A 20472-nucleotide genomic window follows, 5' to 3' on the forward strand; every position below is an offset into this window, starting at 1 on the left:
AGAGTGGTTTTCGTCCCGGTCGTGGAACACTGGACCAGCTCTATACTCTCCATCGGGTGCTCGAGGGTTCATGGAGTTTGCCCAACCAGTCCACATGTGCTTTGTGGATCTGGAGAAGGCATTCGACCGTGTGCCCCGGGCGCTTTGTGGGGAGTGCTCTGGGAGTATGGGGTCCGGGGCCCTTTGCTAAGGGCTGTCCGGTCCCTGTATAACCGGAGCAGGAGCTGTGTTCGCATTGCCGGCAGTAAGTCAGACCTGTTCCCGGTGCATGTTGGACTCCGCCAGGGCTGCCCTTTGTCACCGGTTCTGTTCATAATTTATATGGACAGAATTTCTAGGCGCAGTCAGGGGCCGGAGGGTGTCCGGTTTGGGAACCACAGGATCTCATCTCTGCTGTTTGCAGATGATGTCGTTCTGATGGCTTCTTCAAACCAGGACCTGCAGCATGCACTGGGACGGTTTGCAGCCGAGTGTGAAGCAGCTGGGATGAGAATCAGCTCTTCCAAATCTGAGGCCATGGTTCTTGACCGGAAAAAGGTGGTTTGCTCTCTTGGCGTGGGTGGGAGTCCTTGCCCCAAGTGGAGGAGTTTAAGTATCTCGGGGTCTTGTTCACGAGTGAGGGACGGATGGAGCGTGAGATTGACAGGCGGATCGGTGCAGCGTCTGCAGTGATGCGGGCGCTGTATCGGACCGTTGTGGTAAAGAAGGAGCTGAGTCGAAAGACAAAGCTCTCGATTTACCGGTCAATCCACGCTCCTGCCCTCACCTATGGTCATGAGCTTTGGGTAGTGACCGAAAGGACAAGATCGCGGATACAAGCGGCCGAAATGGGCTTCCTCCGCTGAGTGGCTGGGCGCTCCCTTAGAGATAGGGTGAGGAGCTCAGTCACACGGGGGGAGCTCGGAGTAGAGCCGCTGCTCCTCCACGTCGAGAGGAGCCAGCTGAGGTGGCTAGGGCATCTGATCCGGATGCCTCCTGGACGCCTCCCTCGGGAGGTGTTCTGGGCATGTCCCACCGGGAGGCGGCCCCGGGGAAGACCCAGGACACGCTGGAGGGACTATGTCTCTCGGCTGGCCTGGGAACGCCTCGGGATCCCCCCGGAGGAGCTGGAGGAAGTGTCTGGGGCGAAGGAAGTCTGGGAGTCCCTGCTTAGACTGCTGCCCCCGCGACCCGGCCCCGGATAAGCGGAAGAAGATGGATGGATGGATGGACTAAATTTACCCTGGCTTCATGTAAATGTCACTCATGTTCTGAAAGCAGCCAAAGAAATGCACTTTGGGCTTTTGTTATGTTTTCACCTCAGCCACTCGAGAAGTAGTAGAAATTTAAGTTTAGTTCCCACTTTGTACAAATGCTTTAATCTTTAAAGTACCGCAGACAGAAACTTCCCTTTACAAGAATAAATGCAGGGAAACAGATTGGCCTTTCTGTGTAACTGTTGCAAACAGAGGCACACAGAGGTGCCAATACCTCCGAAACCCCAGCTAAATTGGATTCTGCATGTCTATGGTCAAGCACCTGAAACAAATGCTGATTGGTTAATCACAATTAAAATCAAGAACTAAACCCCAGGAGACTGAATCAGTTACACTTAATGAATACCTCAGAAGTTCTTTGGATCACTGCGTTTCCCTTGCTGACAGACTTCTTGTGTCGTGATTTCAGATTTGTGTCAATATAATCAAACAAAACTTCTTAAATATCAAACAAAAATAAGAATTTGAAAGAATAAAACTAAGCAAAAAATGTCATCTCAAAAGTAAAACTCATAATAAAACAAATTATTTGTGTATTTGTGTATATATTATTGGTCTTTTACTTTTTTTCTCCTGTTTGCTCAGCCTGACTTTTTGTTTGCAAAACTACACAGAAACTACGGTGGCTGCAAAACTGGAACGGCCCTAACTAGAGCTAATGTTTGGTTTGTCTGTTCTGGGCTACTGTAGAAACATGGCGGTGCAACATGGCGACCTCCGTGGAAGGGGACCCGCTCCCGATGTAGCTAAAAACGGCTTATTCTAAGGTAATGAGAACACAACGATCCTTATTTTCAGGCGATTATACACTCATGAAAACATACTTATAAATATTATATTCTATGTATTCTATATATCTAAACATTATATTTCTGCCAATAGCTCCTGCTAAATGTTACATACTGGACCTTTAATCAGGGGAACGCTAATTGAGAGCAAAGCTCTCTAGGATCAACATTTTTATACAAAGGATAAATTCAACACAAACACAAGACAAATGACTTACAAAAATAAAAACACAAGAGAAAGACAGTAAAACAAGTACATTACACCGGGACATAGCCGGGACATTAAGAAAAACAGGAGCATTCATTATATAAAACATTGTTGAACAAACACTTAAACTGTTCTAAGGTTAAAAGTTTGTCTAACTTAAGGGAGTCCTGAAGCTTACTCCATCTATAAGGAGCATAAAAGTTGAATGCAGTTTTTCCCAGTTCGATATTCACAAATGGGATATCCAGGGTAATGCATTCTTGTGAACGAGTACGGTATAAAAGTGATGATAAATAAATTGGTAGCTTATTTAGGATTATTTGGCTTTGTAAATAAAAAAAGAACCTTCGAGTGGTAAGTGATCGCTATCCTACCTTTTCATAGAGGATACAATGATAGGTTAAAAACCTCAATAAATCAAAATAATAGAGAGGCGAAGTCCCTCCCATTCAGTGTCCCCCATGGGACCTCATTTCAGAAAAAAATATGTATGGTAGTCAGTGACGAGAGACAAATCATTTTTTTATCCCATTTGAATTGTGCCATGAACACATATGTTGTTTGTCAATTTAAAAGATAGTTTTGCATGAAAGTCGCAGTTATTCCTATCAGCCAGTGTCAATTCTACTCAGTTCCCTACAGAAATTACTGTGTAAACAGTGCTCCAGTTAACGACCATACTTTATGAATCACACACCTGCAAGATGTCTGATTTTTTAGATTGTTAACTTGTTGAAACCCAGTGGGCTGCTGTCCTATATCCAGGCTCCCTGAATGAAACAGGTGAGAACCAGCTGAGGCCAGCTGCTGATCAGGCCTCCTTTTCCCGTTAGATCACTTCCTCCGTCTCCAGCAGGGGACAGTGGAGGAGCAGCATCTCCCCCTCCTCAAAACCACTAGAGAAAGACGAGTCACTCAGAGCGATAGATTCCTCCTCCTCTTTTCCTTTCCTTCCTTTCTCATTTTGGAGGAACAGAGAAGAGGAAAAGAGGGAAGTGAATAAGAGGAGACAGAAGTGAACAGATTTAGGAAATTGGTTTGCTGTATCTGACTGTAAAATAGCAGAACTGAAAGCTAAGCAACAAATGTGGTAACTGAGTCAACAAGGACATATAAAGCATACCATGTAAAATAAACTTGGTATTCTCTCTTCTGCTTACAGTTTTTGCACAGGATCTTCAAAAAGTCTTCAAGAACACTGGGAATTTGTTACATGAGCAGTAATTAAAAAGCGTGTGTCCCATGCATGAGGCTGAGTCCTTACCGCAGTGTCCTGGGTTCAAATCCAACCCTCTCTTCCACATTTCCTTACTCTCTTCAGCTGTCCCAAATAAAGGCAAAAGCCCCAAAAATAGTCTTAAAAAAAGAATCACAAAAAGATGATGAGAATAGCTATGCACAATTACCAAATGTGACATGTTATATTTTTTTTGTGTGAGGGGAGTGTGTGTGTGTGTGTGTGTGTGTGTGTAAAGAGAGAGTAGAAAGGAAGTGGAAGAAGGTCTAAATAAAATGAGAGTGGTCTTTTGTACTGAATATTGTTTATAGAGCAACAACTACAATTTGACCATCCGTTTTTTTTTTTTATGACAAATTGGCTCTGTGGAAAAACACACTGTTGCACCCTGACAGTGTTTATTTTTTATTGGGTACCAAAATTGTCACTTCATCTTCAAATTAAGCCTGAATTAGTCTTGAAAAGCACAATCTGCATTCTCCTCAGTGTTACATATTAGACGATTAGGTCTAGATCTACATTTTAACACAGACTTATCCATCATCATAGTGAATATCAGGTCAACAGTGCTATCACCACGTATCCTCAATTTTGGTGATTTAGATTTTTTGAGTTAAACTGAAAGATTAAGTGTTCCAATGTTTATAATTGTCCTACTTTTTGAGATAAATAACCCATTAATAAACCCAATGGATTATCTGAAAAATGCACAGTCACAAATCTGAAAACAGGACTGTTTTTCTCAGCTCATGAAAAGTTTACTTTTTCGAGATACATGGTTTTCATAGGACAGCAACGGTATGCTCCAGAGCAAAGTCAAGCTATTCTGGGTGCTCTGATTGCCAAAGAGATGGTCAACAATAGTGTGAGTGAATGGAGCTTCAGAGAACAAAAGAAGTCCTTTCCTGAATAGAGTTAGTACAGGGAAGTGATGTGTTAACATGTAAAAATACATGGACAGTTATCAGGTCTGCTGTAACAAAAATACATTATGAGGAGTCTTGTATATATTTCAAATCCTATTTTTGTGAATGAGTTCAGCCTTCACCTCAGATAGCCCCCTGTTTTCCTCACTTGTCTTGGCTGTATAAGAGATACATTTGCTCACAGCATGAGGGTAGATTCCTTTCAAGTATTTGGGTCAAAAACAAAACCCACCGACTGAGAGAGAGGGGGCAGAGGGACGGGGGGGATGAGAGGATAGCAGAGCAGACAAACAAAACTGCTTTAGAACACATGGACTTTCCCCACGTGAATCAATATTCAAGCCCTGATTTCCCTGTTGAGCAATGAGGACAAAGAGAAGAGGGAGCTGAAAGACAGATGAGACAGAGGGAGGGCTGTGGGATGTCATGTGTAAAGAAGGAGATTCTCATTGGAGGCAAAGAGAAAGAAGATTGCTATGCATGTTTTGAGAAAAAAAGGAAAACAAAAAACACCTACATGCTGAAGCCATCTTGGTCGCACTGCTACACTCTGGACTCCAGATCTGAATATTATTAAGGTAGGTGCTTCCACAGAATCAGAAGATGCAATGAAATTATAAAGTTGTGGGTGGAACAACATTTCTATTTTTAGTTGTAGTCAGTGCAGGAAAAAGAGGACATGCATAAATGTTTCAGCTCAGTGTGGAGGCTCCGTGTTGGGATGCATTGCTCGTTCTTGCATTGCTAAAAAATGTTAAAAACATTTTTAAATATAGATTTTCTTGTTGTTTGTAGTGTGGGCCAATGTTTTTCCTACTATATTTCACCGCTGCTCTCCCCTAATGTGAAAACTTTGACACTGCAATAGTTTTTTACTCAACTCAAGTCATAGAGGGACAAACTCTGTTTTTCATCAATGTTCTAGATTTAAAAATATCCACTCATGTAATGATCTTATTTTACTCCACATTGGGCTTTGTTTTGCAGGCAGACTGGATTAAAAACCGGTTTGATACTTGCCAATCATTCTCTGCACGAGAGTAAAAGATAAACATCCTCAACTGCAGGATTAACTAAGCAAAAGAAATTGTTTATTTAGTAGATACAATGAGAATTAATTTGTTATGTTGGCTTGTTTTTCTTTATACTTCTGTGTTTAATACAGTGGCTTTGGGGGGGGAAAGCTCTAACAAGAGTGGAAAGATGTCCTTCAAGATGAAGTGGCTGATTGTAATCCAGCTCCTGCTGAATGAACAGGCTCTGTGCAGGGTCCCACCTCCTCTGGCAATGAGGAACCCGCCGCTTCCAGGAACTGACTACCGTGAAGAGGTAGAGGAGAAAGCCGAACAGGATCATCAGTCTCTCCTGGGATCCCTACTCCAGCTTGGTCTCCCATCTGCAGAAAAACCTGGTCCTGTATCAGTGGTTGCACAAAAAGAGGAGAGAGTCCTATCTGCCAAACATATAATATCAGTCCTCAGGGCGAAGCTTCGGGGGCAGATTCAAGCTCATCTCCACATTCAGGGGAACGGCAGCTGCGAGGAGCTGCTGTCTGCCAGCACCGTGGATGACCCATCATCCTCCATGTTGCCCCAGGAGTTGCTGGGTCTCTCTTTAGTGCCCGTGTTGGTGGTGGCAGACTGCCCACAGGAGGCACAGACCCTGGTCCTCAAACTGTACGACCTGCTAGGAATGGCGGATACGGAGGAGCTCCTGATGGAGGTGGAGGGTCTGATAGAGAGGAGGCTGAGCAAGTCTGCATCTACGCCTGCACCAGAGAGAGATCAAGCAGGGTGCCACATAGATGCTGTGATGTTTAACATCCAGCAGCTGGCCGTGGTGGGAGAAGGTACCTCTAAGCAGGAAGGGCATTGTGAGGGTTGGACCAGGGTAAATGGAACCATGCTGGTAGGAACAGCTGTGGAAGGAGCCACAGGTGATCTACAGGAGACTGTGAGCACCTGCGAGAGACTGGGAGTCCTGTGTGCTGGTGTGACCAGCAGTGGACCTGGGAAGTACCAGGCAGTGTTTAAGAAAGGTAGTCGCATCCTGCCCTCTGAATCCACAGAGTCTGAATGTTGGATCTTTCAGTGCAGCGCAGGGGAGAACGTTGCGATCCCCGCTGCTTCAGGTCGTCGGATGAAGCGAAGCACCCAGAGGAGCTGTATCAACAAAAGCGAGGAGCGTGTGTACAATGTGGTGGAGTGGATCCCTGCGGTCAGCACCCTCTACAACCTCGGCACAGCTGTGTATTACGCCTCAGTCAACTGCTCTGAAACAGCCAAGGAGAGAGCCATCCTCAGTGCTGTTGACCTCGGCACGGATGCTCTCATGGTCGCCACAGGGGGGACTGTCGGGGTGGCAGGATACGCCCTGGGAGCAGGTATGAAGACCGGTGTGAAAGCTGGTGTCAGGTATCTGCTCAACTCCATGAAGCAGGAAGACGACATGCTGGTGAACCAGTTCAGCTGGGAGGAGGGCGTCATCACCATCCAGTAGACTGAAGGATCAATAAATCAGCCTGTGAAGCTTTAGCAATAAACATTGTTATTATTAGTTTATAAATTTTTTCAAAACAATGACACAGGATCAATGTTTGTTAACTGACATGGCTGAAGAGTAACAAATTGGTTTACCAGACTTTATTTAATCTAGATTATTTGGAAAACAAGATTACACATTATTGTATTACAAGTTGAAAGTGGAAAAATGCTTTTTTTGTTTGTGTGACTGCGCACACTCATTTTACGCAGTTTGACACAATAATTATTCTTTATTGAAGATGATGTCAGTGATTTTCAATTAGTCTGTAAATTTAAGTTAATTAGTATATTTTTGAGAGAGACAGTCTAACCTAAAATTTAATGAATATTCAGTTAGAGTGAAAATTAATTACATTACACATTCAGTGTAAACCATCTCAATAAAATATAAAGATAAGTACGGTCATAAAGTAAGCCTTTTTGCTTTTTGAAAAATAGCTCTTTTTGTGTATAATGGATAAAATAGTTGAACCTTTTATCATATTAAGCAGCAGCTTTTGAAGAACTGGTCTCAGGAAATTAAACCTTCAATCCCTCATGACTTTGATTTTACCCTCCACCCAGTGTCTTTTCTTCTGCTCACTGTCCTTCATCTTGTTGTTTTCTTCCCTCCCAACAAAACTTTTTGTCAGGTCAGAGTCACATTCTCACCTCTGGTGTAATTGCAGGGACAACAGACAGATAACTACATGTTGTTGTTTTAAATGTTTTTTTTCTTTAAATGTCAATAAATTGTATATTAAATCCGTGTGCATACGGTGACTGTCAGTGTAGTAGTTTAGCACACACTCATGTCGGTTGTACTGTAAACAAGACTGTTTTATAGTAAATGAAACAGTGAGAAATGTATGCACACCACAAGAAAATATTATTTAATGTGCGCTAAACTACGTATATTTTCTATATTGGCCAAGCCATCGTGTGCAGATTTTTCAGGTACCTTATATATAAGTTTTAAATTCACAGTACAAAGGGCAAACCACTTAAAGTGAATCACAGTGATAAGTGTGGGTTACACTGAATAGGCCTTTTCACAGAAGACATTTTGACATTATTGTCATTATTATCCAGAGTTCCATTTAGCTGCTTCAGTTTCAGGGTCCTGGTATTATGCATGCTGGCTCATTGTCATGGTTTACTGCAACACTTGAATAGAACAGAGCCATTGTTAATGTTTTCACTATTTACTATTTAGTCAGTATGTCTGTGAAAATGGTCTATTTGCCTATTTGATGCCCATTTGAACCCATCTGGCTGAGACCTCTCTGTTGAATGTGTCTCTCTGTTTCTATGCAGTGTTCCTCCTACAGTCCAAAGACATGCAAGTTAAGTGAACTGAATGTGCTTGTTGTGTGTGTGTTGGCCTTGTGACAGACTGGTGCCCTTTCGAGAGTGTTGCCTGCCCCAGTACCCTGAACAAGATCAAGATCATCTCAAATGGATAGATGAATTTTATTATGTTCATCAAAACAAAACATGTTAGCTGCTTATTGATCAAAAGCCCAGGTGATCATCATAAACAGAGTACTGACTAATTAATGACAGCAGATGGGCAATACATGATCTCTTTTCTGATTCTGAGCGCTGTCTTGTGAACTTTGCTCTCTTTACACATATTTACCAAACAAATAAATCTGCACTTCTCAATCAAAGTCCACAATTCTTAATTTCTCACTAAAAAGGTCAGCTCGATGAATCCATAGAATGTATAACACATCACATTAGCTCTCTAAATGTAGTGGAAAGAGATAAGGATCAAGCTGGGTGTTATTTAATCAGATAAGCCCAGTACAGAACACACAGCATGCTTCCTGGTAATGGAAAAAGGGATATGATTTCATTAGAAGAGCTACACTAGTTTACGATCTATTTAATAATGTTCGATAACATGTCTGTTTGTCTAGAAGGAAAATAATCTCTTTCTGGAGTTTTCCCATCTATCCACAGATAAAACAATGTTTGTTTTTGATGTTATCAGAGGCAGGTCGGGACACAGTTTTTTCTGACCTCTGGGAAGCTGAGCAGGTGTGCTGAGCTGTAGGCAGGAAACAGCAAAACAGGAAATTGATTAATTACAAATGAATGCTCCCAGATCATTGAAGGCGGTTGGTTGAAGTAAAAATCTTCCATTGGCACCTGTGTGCTTAAGCAGGTCAACACAAATGAAGATCAAATTTACTTACTTTACTTATTATTGCATAGCTAAGTGAATAAAGGGAATGTGAATTAAAATCATTTGAAAACTGTACATAATTCATGGCTCATCCAAAAATGTTATGGGGGGTGTTAGGTTGTGCTTAGTGAATTTAAAATCAATACCTCGGAATTTCTACAACCCTCTCTGCAGCCTCCTGATGATGAGTTTCTGCATGGCAAATTTTAATTCATTTTCAATGAATCAAAATCCAAACTCACATCTGTAATGGTATGTCAAGTATGACATCTACTGGTGAGAGTGGGAACTGAAGGGATGAATAAATAAAATGCTACCGTTATTGTTACATTAGTAATGTCCACTAAGGACCGGTTGTACCAGCTGGGTGGAAAATACAACACTACCTGGGTTATTATTTTAAAGCCAGTCCATGCTCTCTCAGGAGACAGAACAAAGTCTTGATTTGAAAAAAAAGTGTTACCTGATATCCATTTTAAAGACATGTGTATAGATATTTGTACACAAATCTACAAAAAAAATGCTATTTAGCTACTAGCAGGGATGCAAATAACTAAGTATATTTACCGAAGTAGAATTTTTGGTAATTGCACTGTATTACCCTCTATGGTATTACCATTATATAATAGCCTACTGTACTTTCGACTTAATTATCTGCCAGCCATTCAAGTAGATGTAGTGTTTGTTATTCTGACTTAGACTAGACTATCAGAGAAACACAGCCTGTTTCGTTGTTTATTGATTTGGGAGTATTCATATAATTGCGTCACATGCTCGCTTCTTAGCTTTCACAACATCATTTCTCGGGAAATGTTCAGTTAGGGCCATAAGTTTCTATTTTGCTCACCACGCCCCTCACTACAAACTGACGTGCATGTGTACCAACAGCGCGTGGTGTTCTGTGTCCGGATCGACCAATGAACTGTTAGCTCTGAGCTCACGAGGAAACTGTGCGACTTGACTCGGACATTTCGGCTCTTTACTGCTTTAACGGCAGTCGTGTCAGAGCCAAAATGGTGCCCATAGTTAGCTCGTGAAGAACTACTTGGGAGGGATAAGTAGATATCCAATGAAACAGCGAACAAAGGCAAGAAGACACAGGAAATAACGTTCACACGCCTGTTTATTGTTGGAAGTTGTTTTGTTTTACCGACGTCTCACAGCAGCTACAGCTATCTAGTAACGCGAGAAACAAAAGCTAGTCAGGTATGCGCCTTTCTTAAATGGCCAGTTAGCTACTAAGACATTTCTAAGTGGACTTGGGCTGACAGCATAACTAACGCAAGGTGAGTAAATGTGTGATTACTGATGCGTCGAGCCTCGTCTGCGCTGTTGACTAACAGTTTTCTGTTTTTCCAAGAGGTAGCTAATATACAAATAAAGTACACTCGGTCTCAACTACCAATAGCTTGTTAAAAACGTAATAGAATTTGCAGTCATTACATGTAATACAATACGGTTAAGTAGCTCTTCTCTAAGAGTTTGCACTTTGCGTCCTCAACTGTCGATTACAGACTTGTATAAACCCGAACATTTGAATTTAATGGCACTGTCTTTTAGTGCAGTGATAACGTTATTCTTTTAGGATAGGTTAGCACACGTACTCATACTGTATACACATGCATTAAATGTGGTTTGTGTGCATGTTGGCCTTTCCCTGATCAACCTTAGGATGGCTCAGTGGGACAGACTGAGGCAGCTGCCTGCTGTGTACAGACAGCAGTTACATGAGCTCTATGACAGGGATGCTTTGCCTATGGATGTAAGGCACTACCTGTCAACCTGGATAGAGAAGCAGGAGTGGTAAGGCAGCACTGTCTCTTATATAATCCAACCAACAAATTATGTCATTCAAGGGTTAACGTAAAATACTCTGCTTATATCTTGTTTTTTGTTCTTCAGGCGACGAGCAGCACGGGACCATGATTTGGCTGTGGTGCTGTTCCAGGTCATGTTGGAAAATCTGGATATCCAACACAGCCGCTTTGTCCAAGAGGAGTCATTCTTACTGCAGCACAACATTAGACGCTATAAACAGAACTTTCAGGTTTGTGTGGATTTGATTTGTGGAAAACAAAAGCAACAAAAGTATGGTCAGCTTTGTAAAGTAAGCCCAGGTAGGAATTCAGTGTCTTTAGAGAGCTTTTTATTATCATTCTAGGTGTTTTTGCTCCCAATATACTGCCTGTGCTGATAATTTTAAGTAATTAACGTTGACTCTGATATCCATCTTATCTCTCTCCCCTGTCAGAGGTACCTGGATGACCCATGTGCCTTGGCAAGCACAATCCTGTGGTTTTTGGAAAAAGAGAAGGAAATCTTGCAGAGTGCTGATCTGGCTGAACAGGTTGGGGCAAGATTTCATTAACTAATTGACACGTCACGTATAAAGATGGGACACACCCTGCTGCTCATACAACATTTTAATGAAAACAGCATGCAAATTAAAACAACTACACACATATTGTTATAGAAAATGGCAGTGGGCATTTAGCATCTTGGTATTTTTACAGACAAATATTTTATCACATGGTCACTTCATACATTGCCATGTTTTGGCTATTTTTTGTCTCTGCAGTACTGTAACTTAATTCATAACTTTTGAATATTTATAACCAAGTTTACAAAGGATATGTTCAAGGTGTCCTGTGTGAATTTCCATTATACATTTTTGTCTGTTTTCAGTTCTGAAAAATGTATTCAGTTATTTAGAAAGGGTCATATGTACTGAACACAAAATGCAGGATTGTGTGGGCTGAAAAGCAAAGATTTTCCACCAAGCAGGGATTCTGTTTTAACTGCCACTTTCACTCCCACTTATTCTTTGCCCTGCAACAATTTTACCCAGTATCACATTTGAAAGACTCTTTATCTCTGTACCTGCTCCCCCTACTTCTTTGCTTTGTTTCAGGTCCAGTTTTTGTGTGTAGAGCAGGAAGCCATGGAGACAAGCAGCCAACAGGACCTTGAACGTAAAATGGCTGGCCTCAGGAATGAAGTGCAGGTGCAGATTATGTTGCTTTATGTCATTATGTTGTGCTTTGTAGATGACAGACATTACAGTTCATCTATTATATTTTTTTTCTCTGTATTCTTGGGATATAGTGCATGGAACATACAATATTATGTCTGGAGGAGCAGCAAGACGAGTTTGATTTTAAATACCAAACTCACAAGATGGAAGGTAAGCAGATTAAAAAGTTCTGGTTATATTTGTATGTTCTGGTAATGTTGTCAGAGGATGAGTAATAAAGTGACATGAATCACAGCTACATGTTCTCTTTTGTTTTGGTCTCTCTTATATGGAAACTGATCCCACTGTGGAAACTGTTATGCAGCTGTGGTAGATGAGGCTGTGAAGAAAGAAAAAATTCAATTTCTTCAGTTACTTGTCAACAGACTGAATGAATGTAGAAAGGTATGGCAATATTCATATTCTTAAATAACACTATCACCTCTTCAGTCCAATTCTTGTCTTATTTTTATCTTTTTATAATTTTTTTTTTTTTTACTGTCTCATACAATCACCTTCTTAGAGCACATTGTCAGACCTAAATAAACTCCTGGACAGGACTGAGGACCTGATTGACATATTGGTGAAGAAGGAGCTGGTGGAGTGGCAGAGGAGGCAGCAGAAAGCCTGCATCGGTGCTCCAGACAATATTTGTTTGGATCAGCTAGAGAAGTGGTATGTTCATCTTCACCTGCTCCACATCAGTTTTAATCTTTGGTGTTTACTGTAATAGTTTTATCAATAATCCTTCTGTAAATTAAGTTCTAGGCTGGCGAAAAACCTGCTGTCATTATTTTAATTTGATAAAACCACTAAGTTTTTTTTTTTTCATTTTCCATGACCTGTGTGAATATCATCACTTTTGCTCTTCTTGTTTTGTAGGTTCACCTGTGTGGCAGTGTGTCTGTTCCAGGTGCGGGAGTTTCTTGGTAAACTCGATGAGCTGGTTGGAAAAGTGTCCTATGACAATGACCCGGTGAAGGCCCAAAAACCCATACTGCAGCGCAGAGTAGCTTCTCTTCTAAAAGACTTACTCAAGAGGTCTCTTTTTCAGGACATACTTTCTTACACCCTTCTTGCTCTCTTATTGTGTCCTTCTGAAATTTCCTGACATTATTGTTTTACTGTTTCTTAAAGTTCCTTTGTAGTTGAGACTCAGCCATCCATGCCTCAGGGGAAAGGACCCCTGGTGCTCCGCACAAATGTCCAGTTCTCTGTCAAGACCAGGTAAGTGTGCCACTCCAGGCAATCACTACGATGCTGTGTATTTATTTGAATGTACTTTTACTACATGTTTGTAGCATAATCTATTTGTATAGAATTTTTTAGGTACATTCATTGACCAGTGCATTCATTATGTGGTGATCAGTATCGGTTTTCATAACTAAATATGCAGCAATTAATATGATAGTGCATGTTGGACCACTGACAGGAAGCAACCAAGACATTTGAAAGAGTGCAACGCACCTTTAGCTACACAAACGGACCAATACACAGAGTTGTAGTGAAGCTAAACCCACCTCAACTCAGTTTACTTGGGCTGTAGTGGATTGTAGTTCACCACATAAACATTACAGCAGTTCTGAAATAATATGAGGATAATAAGGAGAACAATGATAATTTAATGCTCTTCTACAAGTCCTTCTGTTATCCTTTTCCCAAATGTGACTTTGATCTATCAAACTTATTTTGTTTCATACTGTAACCTTGGCAGTGTTCCTGTTTTCCACATTTTACTGTTTAGTATATTAATATTTCCAAAGTTCTAAAGTCTTACACCTGACTTAAAATTTTCAGACTTCTTGTTAAGTTTCCCGAGCTGAACCACTCCATGAAAGTGAATGTGTCCATGGACAGGTGAGAGTCCTCCTTTATTTTTAGATACTTTCATTACACACAAAGCAAATCTGCAGCCTTTAGTTCTTGTCTTCAAACAATAAAGGACCATGTTTTGTTCACCCCATGTGGTCACTGCTCCGTTTTTCTCACCCTTGAAATTAGGGAGGCTCCTCAGATCAAAGGGTGAGTATTTTTTTAAACTTCAGCTTCCATTTCAAGTGGTATTTCCAGAAGAACTTTCACATTTGATGTGAATTTGTTTTTACTAAACCTGGTATCTTTGTAGATATCGCCGTTTTAATGTTCTGGGAACCAAAACCAAGGCCTTGAACATGGCAGAGAGCCAGAGTGGAGGCATGGTGGCAGACTTCAGACATCTGGTGAGTGATAATGATTTGAAAAGAGAAAAGTTCTTAAATGACAACTGAGGAACCTCATAACAACAATTAGAAAGAAAGCCTTTCATACAATTCCAAAATCTGAATTATTCAAAGGATAAATCCTGTCACATACTTTCTGTCAATGTTTTTAAGTACACACATAAAGCAGTCTCCAGCAGCTAAACTGAAGTGATTTAAAAAAAAAACAACAAAAAAACAAAGAAAGAAACAAAGAAGAAAAAAAAATCAAATAAATGTGGTAATATTGTTGTTTGACTATTTTGGTGTACTATTATTTGTATGTAGACTCTGAAGGAGCAGAAGTCTGGAGGTGGCGGCAAAGGAATCAGTGATGTGAGTTGACTTTGGCAACCCTGAAGATACCATCTGTGCTTACAGTTTAACTCAGTAATTCATAATTCAAGATGTGAACAACCAAATAATGATCTCTGTGTGTGTGTGTGTGTGTGTGTGTGTGTGTGTGTGTGTGTGTGCGTGTTTTGATGTTGACAGATTTCTCTCAGCGTTACAGAGGAGCTGCACATCATCTACTTCGACACTGTATTTGAGCTGAAAGGCTTGTTGGTTGAGTTGCAGGTAGAGTTTCTTCTGCTTCTTTTCTTGTTATATGGCTGGCTTTATAAAAATATCATTAACCTACATGTGTTCTGTATAAAACATAAGTATTATATCATTGTGTTTATTGTTTATAAATATGCCAAATAAAAGTTGTTTTTCCCTGGCACACAACCTAGGCCTCCTCCCTCCCGGTGGTCATCATCTCCAACTCCAGCCAACAGCAGAGCGCCTGGGCGTCTGTCCTCTGGTTCAACATGCTCAGTCAGGACACCAAGGTGAGAGATCCCCATGACTAACACACGTCATGTAGCATTTTGCAGTTTAGTTGTGCTATTAGAAGGCATTAGAAATGAATTTTGTATGTATTTGATAATGTTTCTGTTTCTCCAGGATGTCATGTTCTTTGCCAACTCTCCTGCAGCCTCTTGGCCGCAGTTTGGAGAGATGTTGAGCTGGCAGTTTCTCTCTGCCACTAAACGTGGACTTAATGATGCTCAGTTGGAAATGATTGCACACAGACTCTTTGGTAAATCCTGCTTCTATGTTCTGCTTTAGTTGCTTGTCTTTGCTTATTTTTGTGCTTGTTTTGTCTATAAATTGGGCTGAATTAATTCATCTGTGAGTCAAACATAATATCAGGAAACACCTTGGTCTGATTTTGACACAAGTTACTAAAATGCAAGATGCATTTTAGTAACTTGTGTCAAAACCACAAGACTGACCGGCTTTATATTTAAAGATTTAAAAAAAAAAATAACTTAAGCCACAGCAGCATTTCTAATCACTGGAAACATGATGAGAAAACTTTGAACTGTACTGCAGTTGTCCCCTGATCAAACAAAGGACGCCCTAAACTATATTTATAATATTTCTTAATTTAGTTTTTCTTACATAATTCAGAGCAAACACTAGATAAGTAAGACACATTAGTGTCAAGCTAAAAAGCTACAAAGTGTGACTGCACCGTAACCTCTCACAACTTCAACATGGTTACGACAGCTGTTTAATTTATGTCCATTATTGTTGCTTGTGTCCTGTGGAAAAGAATGGTATTGGATTGGAATTATGGAGACACGCAGGAGGACTTGTTCACATTGATTTGTCAGATTATGATATGGATTGCACACTTTAATTCAGCGTCCTTCATGGCTTGTAAGCATGTTTTATTATAGATTATGTAAGTGAGTGAGAGTTGCATAATGCATCATTTATTTTCTATCCCACCAGGAAAGAAGCAGAACTATGACACCTGCAAAGTAGCTTGGCCAAAATTTTGCAAGGTAAGAATACTGAATCCTAGAAAATATTTTTCAGCGTGGCTTGAGGTATTAACTTTAACCCTAGCCACTCATCTCGAAATATCTCGACTTCAATCTCGATCCCCTGGCTTTTTCCTCTGGCGTCACCATGAAGTGGACAGTTTTAGTTTTGAGTGAAATGTCTCAACAACTATTGGATGGATTGCCATTACTTTTGGTACAGACATTCCTGTCACCCTTCGAATTGACATTACTTTAGTGATCCCCTGATTTTTCCTCTAGCGCTATCATCAGGTCAAAATGTCTGTTTGTTCAATATTTTGGTCTATGACCAAAAACCTGCAAAACAAATTTTTTTTTTACCTTTAATTCACTGATTAGGATAAAAAACAAACTGTGAACAACTTTTATCCATCTTACTATTTGGTTTTCTTTACAATGAGCATTGCAGCCGCACAAAGCCGCTAGCATGACTGAGGATTCTTAGTCTTGTTTATAGTTTATGAATATAATCTGTAGGTGTGTATTGATGACCTTTCTCACCCATTTTGTTACAGGAAAATACTCCTGACACTTTCTGGGTGTGGTTTGATGGCATTTTGGTGATGGTGAAAACATACCTTGAAGACCTGTGGAGGGATGGGTATGTTTTCTCAACATAGTCTAATCTGGGTTCAAAACATAGCAGTTTAGCTCATGCTTTTAATTCCTGGGAAATGGGAGAAATTTCTTGTTTTATGTAAGACTTTTTATCTGTACTGTAGCCACATCATGGGTTTTGTGAGCAAAGGCAAAGAGAAGTCCCTCCTGAAGAAAAAACAGAGAGGCACGTTCTTGTTGCGCTTCAGTGAAAGTGTCATTGGAGGAATCACCTTCTCTTGGGTGGAAACCACCATAAATGGTGAGATATTTTTTTATTTCATAATGATTCTGAAAAATATTTTTAAATTGTTGCATGGTAGACAGAAATACAAACAAGCTACTTGCAATAAACTCACTTTTTATTTTCTATGAATGGTCATCCTTTGTCTATTTTAGGTGAGCCTGATGTGAAAACAGTCCAGCCTTTCACCAAAGTTGACCTTTCCCAGATTCCCTTCCAAGAAATCATCAGGAATTTCCAGATCTTAGAAGCTGAAAATATCCCAGAAAATCCTCTACTTTACCTATATCCCAACATCCCTAAAGACGAGGCTTTCGGAAAATACTATTCTGAGAAGAGTAGAAGTAAGGGCATCATAAGATACTTTTTGCTTGCAACTTAAATATTTTTGGAAAAGAAAACTGCCAAAAAACAAATCTCACATTTGCTTTTTTGGTTAATGTTATTTGAATGGTGTTTTGCCTTGCAGTAGTCATGGGTAAAATTACACTATGTTGATAGTGTTGGGGATGAGTATGACACATTAAATCACATCTAAACTCATTGTCTTTCAGATGACAGTTCTTACATAAAGTACATCAAAACCAAGCTGGTGTTTGTTTCAAAGGAGTAAGTATATTATTAATTTTCTCCAGGCTGGTCCAAAGTATCTTGCTGGTTTGAATTAAGACAAAATCATGCCTTATATTCTAAATGTGCTATTTATACAGAAACAGCAACTTAAACAACAAACTAAAAATGCACTTACTTCATCTAAGAAGTAGTGTACCCACGCCCTTTGTTATGTCATGAGCGACTAACTGGTTGTAATGACTGTTTGTCATTGGTCATGTAGGAACACAATGGAGGCTAGGTCACCCATGTCCTCTGACATGGCACAGGGTGAAGGCCTGGAGCCAATGAATGGCCTGTGTGGAGAGGCAGCTGGTGAGTCATGGCTCTCCCTGCTGTCCCATCCAGCTGAAAAACAATTATCAAACAAATCGCTCTCCCTTCGTCACAGAGCTTTGTGTTGTCCTCTCTATTTTGGCCTTCTGGTGTAGGAAATCAATGTGGTGGGGAAGTTGATGTCTAGATAGATGTCAGGCGACAGCTATGAGATTGCTGAATTGCTAACTTATATCCAGCTGGGCTGTTGCCGCTTCTACTGCATGCACATGGTCTGTAGTCTGCTCTACTGAACATAAAATCTTTCAGGTGTGGAGGTGATTGCTTGCAAAACTGGTCCTAATAAATTTATTAACTTAGCTTTAGCTTTTTGATTGATATGTGCCACTTACTTCTTGGAGTCTCCTCTGGTCACCTGGCAACTGCTCAGAACCAAGAAATAGTCAATTACATGTATTTCTGATTCTGATTCTAATTTGTGAGCTTTAGAGGTACTGGTTGGCCCGATTTTGTTATCATTTGACTGAGCCAGGCTATTTGTTTCCCCCTGTTTCCAGTCTTTAAGCTAAGCTAACCGGCTGCTTGCTGTAGCCTGATATTTAATGGACAGATATGAGAGTGGTATCGATTTTCTCATTTAACTCTCTGCCAGAAAGTGAATATGTGTACAGTGTACAGTTTCCCAAAATGGTGCACTATTCCTTTTAAGAAAAAAAAGAAAGGTATGAGTGCTGTACTTAAGCTTATAGTATAGTAAGTACTTTTAATTGAGCTATTAAATATACAAACAATAAACATAAACTGAGCGTATTTAGTTAAGAGTAATCAGGTACAATTGAATAGTGTTTGAAAACTTTAATAATTTGATGAGCTGAAGGAAAACAACCAACACTGCATGCACAAAATCAAATCCTACTCGTCTGCATGTTCCTTCAGCATAAATCTGTACTTTTCGGGGGGTTTCTTTGGGTTGCTTACCACATCACATTTTTGTCACTCTCATTTCCTCATCAGAAGCAGTACCAGAAATAAACACAGCCATGACAGCAGAAACAGTATCTTTCTCTTGTCTCTTTCTCTGCTCTCAGAACAAAACGGGAATCCTCATCCTCTGAATTCACCTGTGGAAACTTATGACCCTGATCCCATGCTGTCTGGGTCTGTTGCAGCCATGGATGACGATTTACTGATGTATCTCAACAACCCCAGCCTCTTTGTTGACTCTGACATCTCGGTACTGCCTGATTTAAATCTTCCAGGATTTAACTGCCTGCCCCCACAATCCTGTGGAAGCATTTTCCAATAAGTCTCTGTTGTGTATATTCAACCAAATCACGGTATCATTCATCGTCAGCTTTACTTTTAGCTACTTACATTACAACATCCATGTCACAAATTTGTAGCATACGTAGCAAATCTAGTGTTAACATAATCGTTTGCTTTGAATACTGTTTTAATCTGAAATACCTGACAGCCACTCTGCTAATCCTGACAGTCAGCGTTTGAGTGCTTGTGTGCACTTTGAAATCATTAGTGTATAACTTTTTATAATTCCCTTTTATCGTGTTGTTGTAAAAATGTTCCAGTGAGACTATTTTAAGACACAAAAGAGAGAGAATTTAATTAGTTGGACCTACATCCACTCCATTACTGTCTTAGGCACCTGTACTGGACCCCTCAACTATCATGCATCATACTTTGAATTTTGAGACCCTGTTATTTTAAGATAATACATCTAAGGAATGCTATGAAACTGACAATTTAAGCTGTTTTTTTATTTGTAGAGTACATTGCGCAAACTGCACATAATTTATTGTTTTAATGTTTGTTCTGAGTCCCTTTGTGGTTGTTACAATTTTGCCACCTACAACTTGAGATAAACTACTGAAACATGGCACTTCCTCCCTTTTAAGTTGTGCTTTTATATTAACCTGCTCATTTAAATTAAAATGTAATGTTATCACCAATAAAAGGGAAATGACAATGATTTCATGTTCCGTCCATTAATAACTGAATGTTGTAAATGAACAAATATGAGAAGTTGTTTTTATATCATGAGTCTATGTTCACAGTAGCTTATTTATGACAGATTTGCAATGATTACAGACTGCAGCGCCAAACCTTTTCTCAAAATCGTATGTTGAAACCGAATACAATGATTTAAATAAAATCAAATACTGCGGCTCTACGGAGATTTTAGGGTCTCCAATAACTTTTATTGCTGCTACTGCACATGATGGTTGATCTTTACTCACCCTGCTCTCCAGCCAGCAGCAGGCAGCATCAAGTAGCTGACAATCAAATGTGGACAGCTAGCAAACTAAACAACCAGATATTTTCCTCCGGAATTAGTGGAGACTGAACAAGAGCTAAAAGGTCTGTCAATACTTGTAAATTATTTATTTTCGCCAGATGGCCAGAAACACAACTCCAAATGTTGTTCTGTCGCGTTAAATAGGCAATTTTTTGCTAACGTGTCAGTTAACCGTTGTGGTTGTTA

General features: G+C 40.2%; 2 protein-coding genes across 3 annotated transcripts; both read left to right on the plus strand.

Moving 5' to 3' along the window:
* Positions 1 to 4383: 4383 nt before the first annotated feature.
* Positions 4384 to 7720, plus strand: apof (apolipoprotein F). Its single transcript, XM_044177525.1, has 2 exons — positions 4384 to 4993; positions 5581 to 7720. The coding sequence occupies exon 2, from the start codon at positions 5619 to 5621 to the stop codon at positions 6912 to 6914; it is 1296 nt and encodes a 431-aa protein (XP_044033460.1). The 5' UTR covers positions 4384 to 4993; positions 5581 to 5618; the 3' UTR covers positions 6915 to 7720.
* A 2411-nt stretch (positions 7721 to 10131) lies between these two features.
* stat2 (signal transducer and activator of transcription 2) lies at positions 10132 to 19959 on the plus strand. Of its 2 annotated transcripts, XM_044177499.1 has the most exons (24): positions 10136 to 10417; positions 10803 to 10934; positions 11034 to 11178; positions 11383 to 11478; positions 12043 to 12135; positions 12237 to 12315; positions 12470 to 12549; positions 12668 to 12819; positions 13027 to 13185; positions 13282 to 13371; positions 13942 to 14001; positions 14146 to 14166; positions 14270 to 14363; positions 14670 to 14717; positions 14877 to 14960; positions 15119 to 15217; positions 15333 to 15468; positions 16170 to 16222; positions 16759 to 16844; positions 16966 to 17102; positions 17240 to 17428; positions 17639 to 17693; positions 17920 to 18011; positions 19061 to 19959. In XM_044177499.1, the coding sequence occupies exons 2-24, from the start codon at positions 10804 to 10806 to the stop codon at positions 19276 to 19278; spliced, it is 2397 nt and encodes a 798-aa protein (XP_044033434.1). In that variant the 5' UTR covers positions 10136 to 10417; position 10803; the 3' UTR covers positions 19279 to 19959. The 2 variants fall into 2 exon arrangements, with proteins under 2 accessions (XP_044033444.1, XP_044033434.1); XM_044177509.1 differs by lacking the exon at positions 17920 to 18011 and having other exon boundaries at positions 10132 to 10417.
* Positions 19960 to 20472: the final 513 nt, after the last annotated feature.

This window comes from Siniperca chuatsi, linkage group LG2 (assembly GCF_020085105.1).
Source record: "Siniperca chuatsi isolate FFG_IHB_CAS linkage group LG2, ASM2008510v1, whole genome shotgun sequence".
In the NCBI taxonomy this organism is placed as follows: Eukaryota; Metazoa; Chordata; class Actinopteri; order Centrarchiformes; family Sinipercidae; genus Siniperca; species Siniperca chuatsi.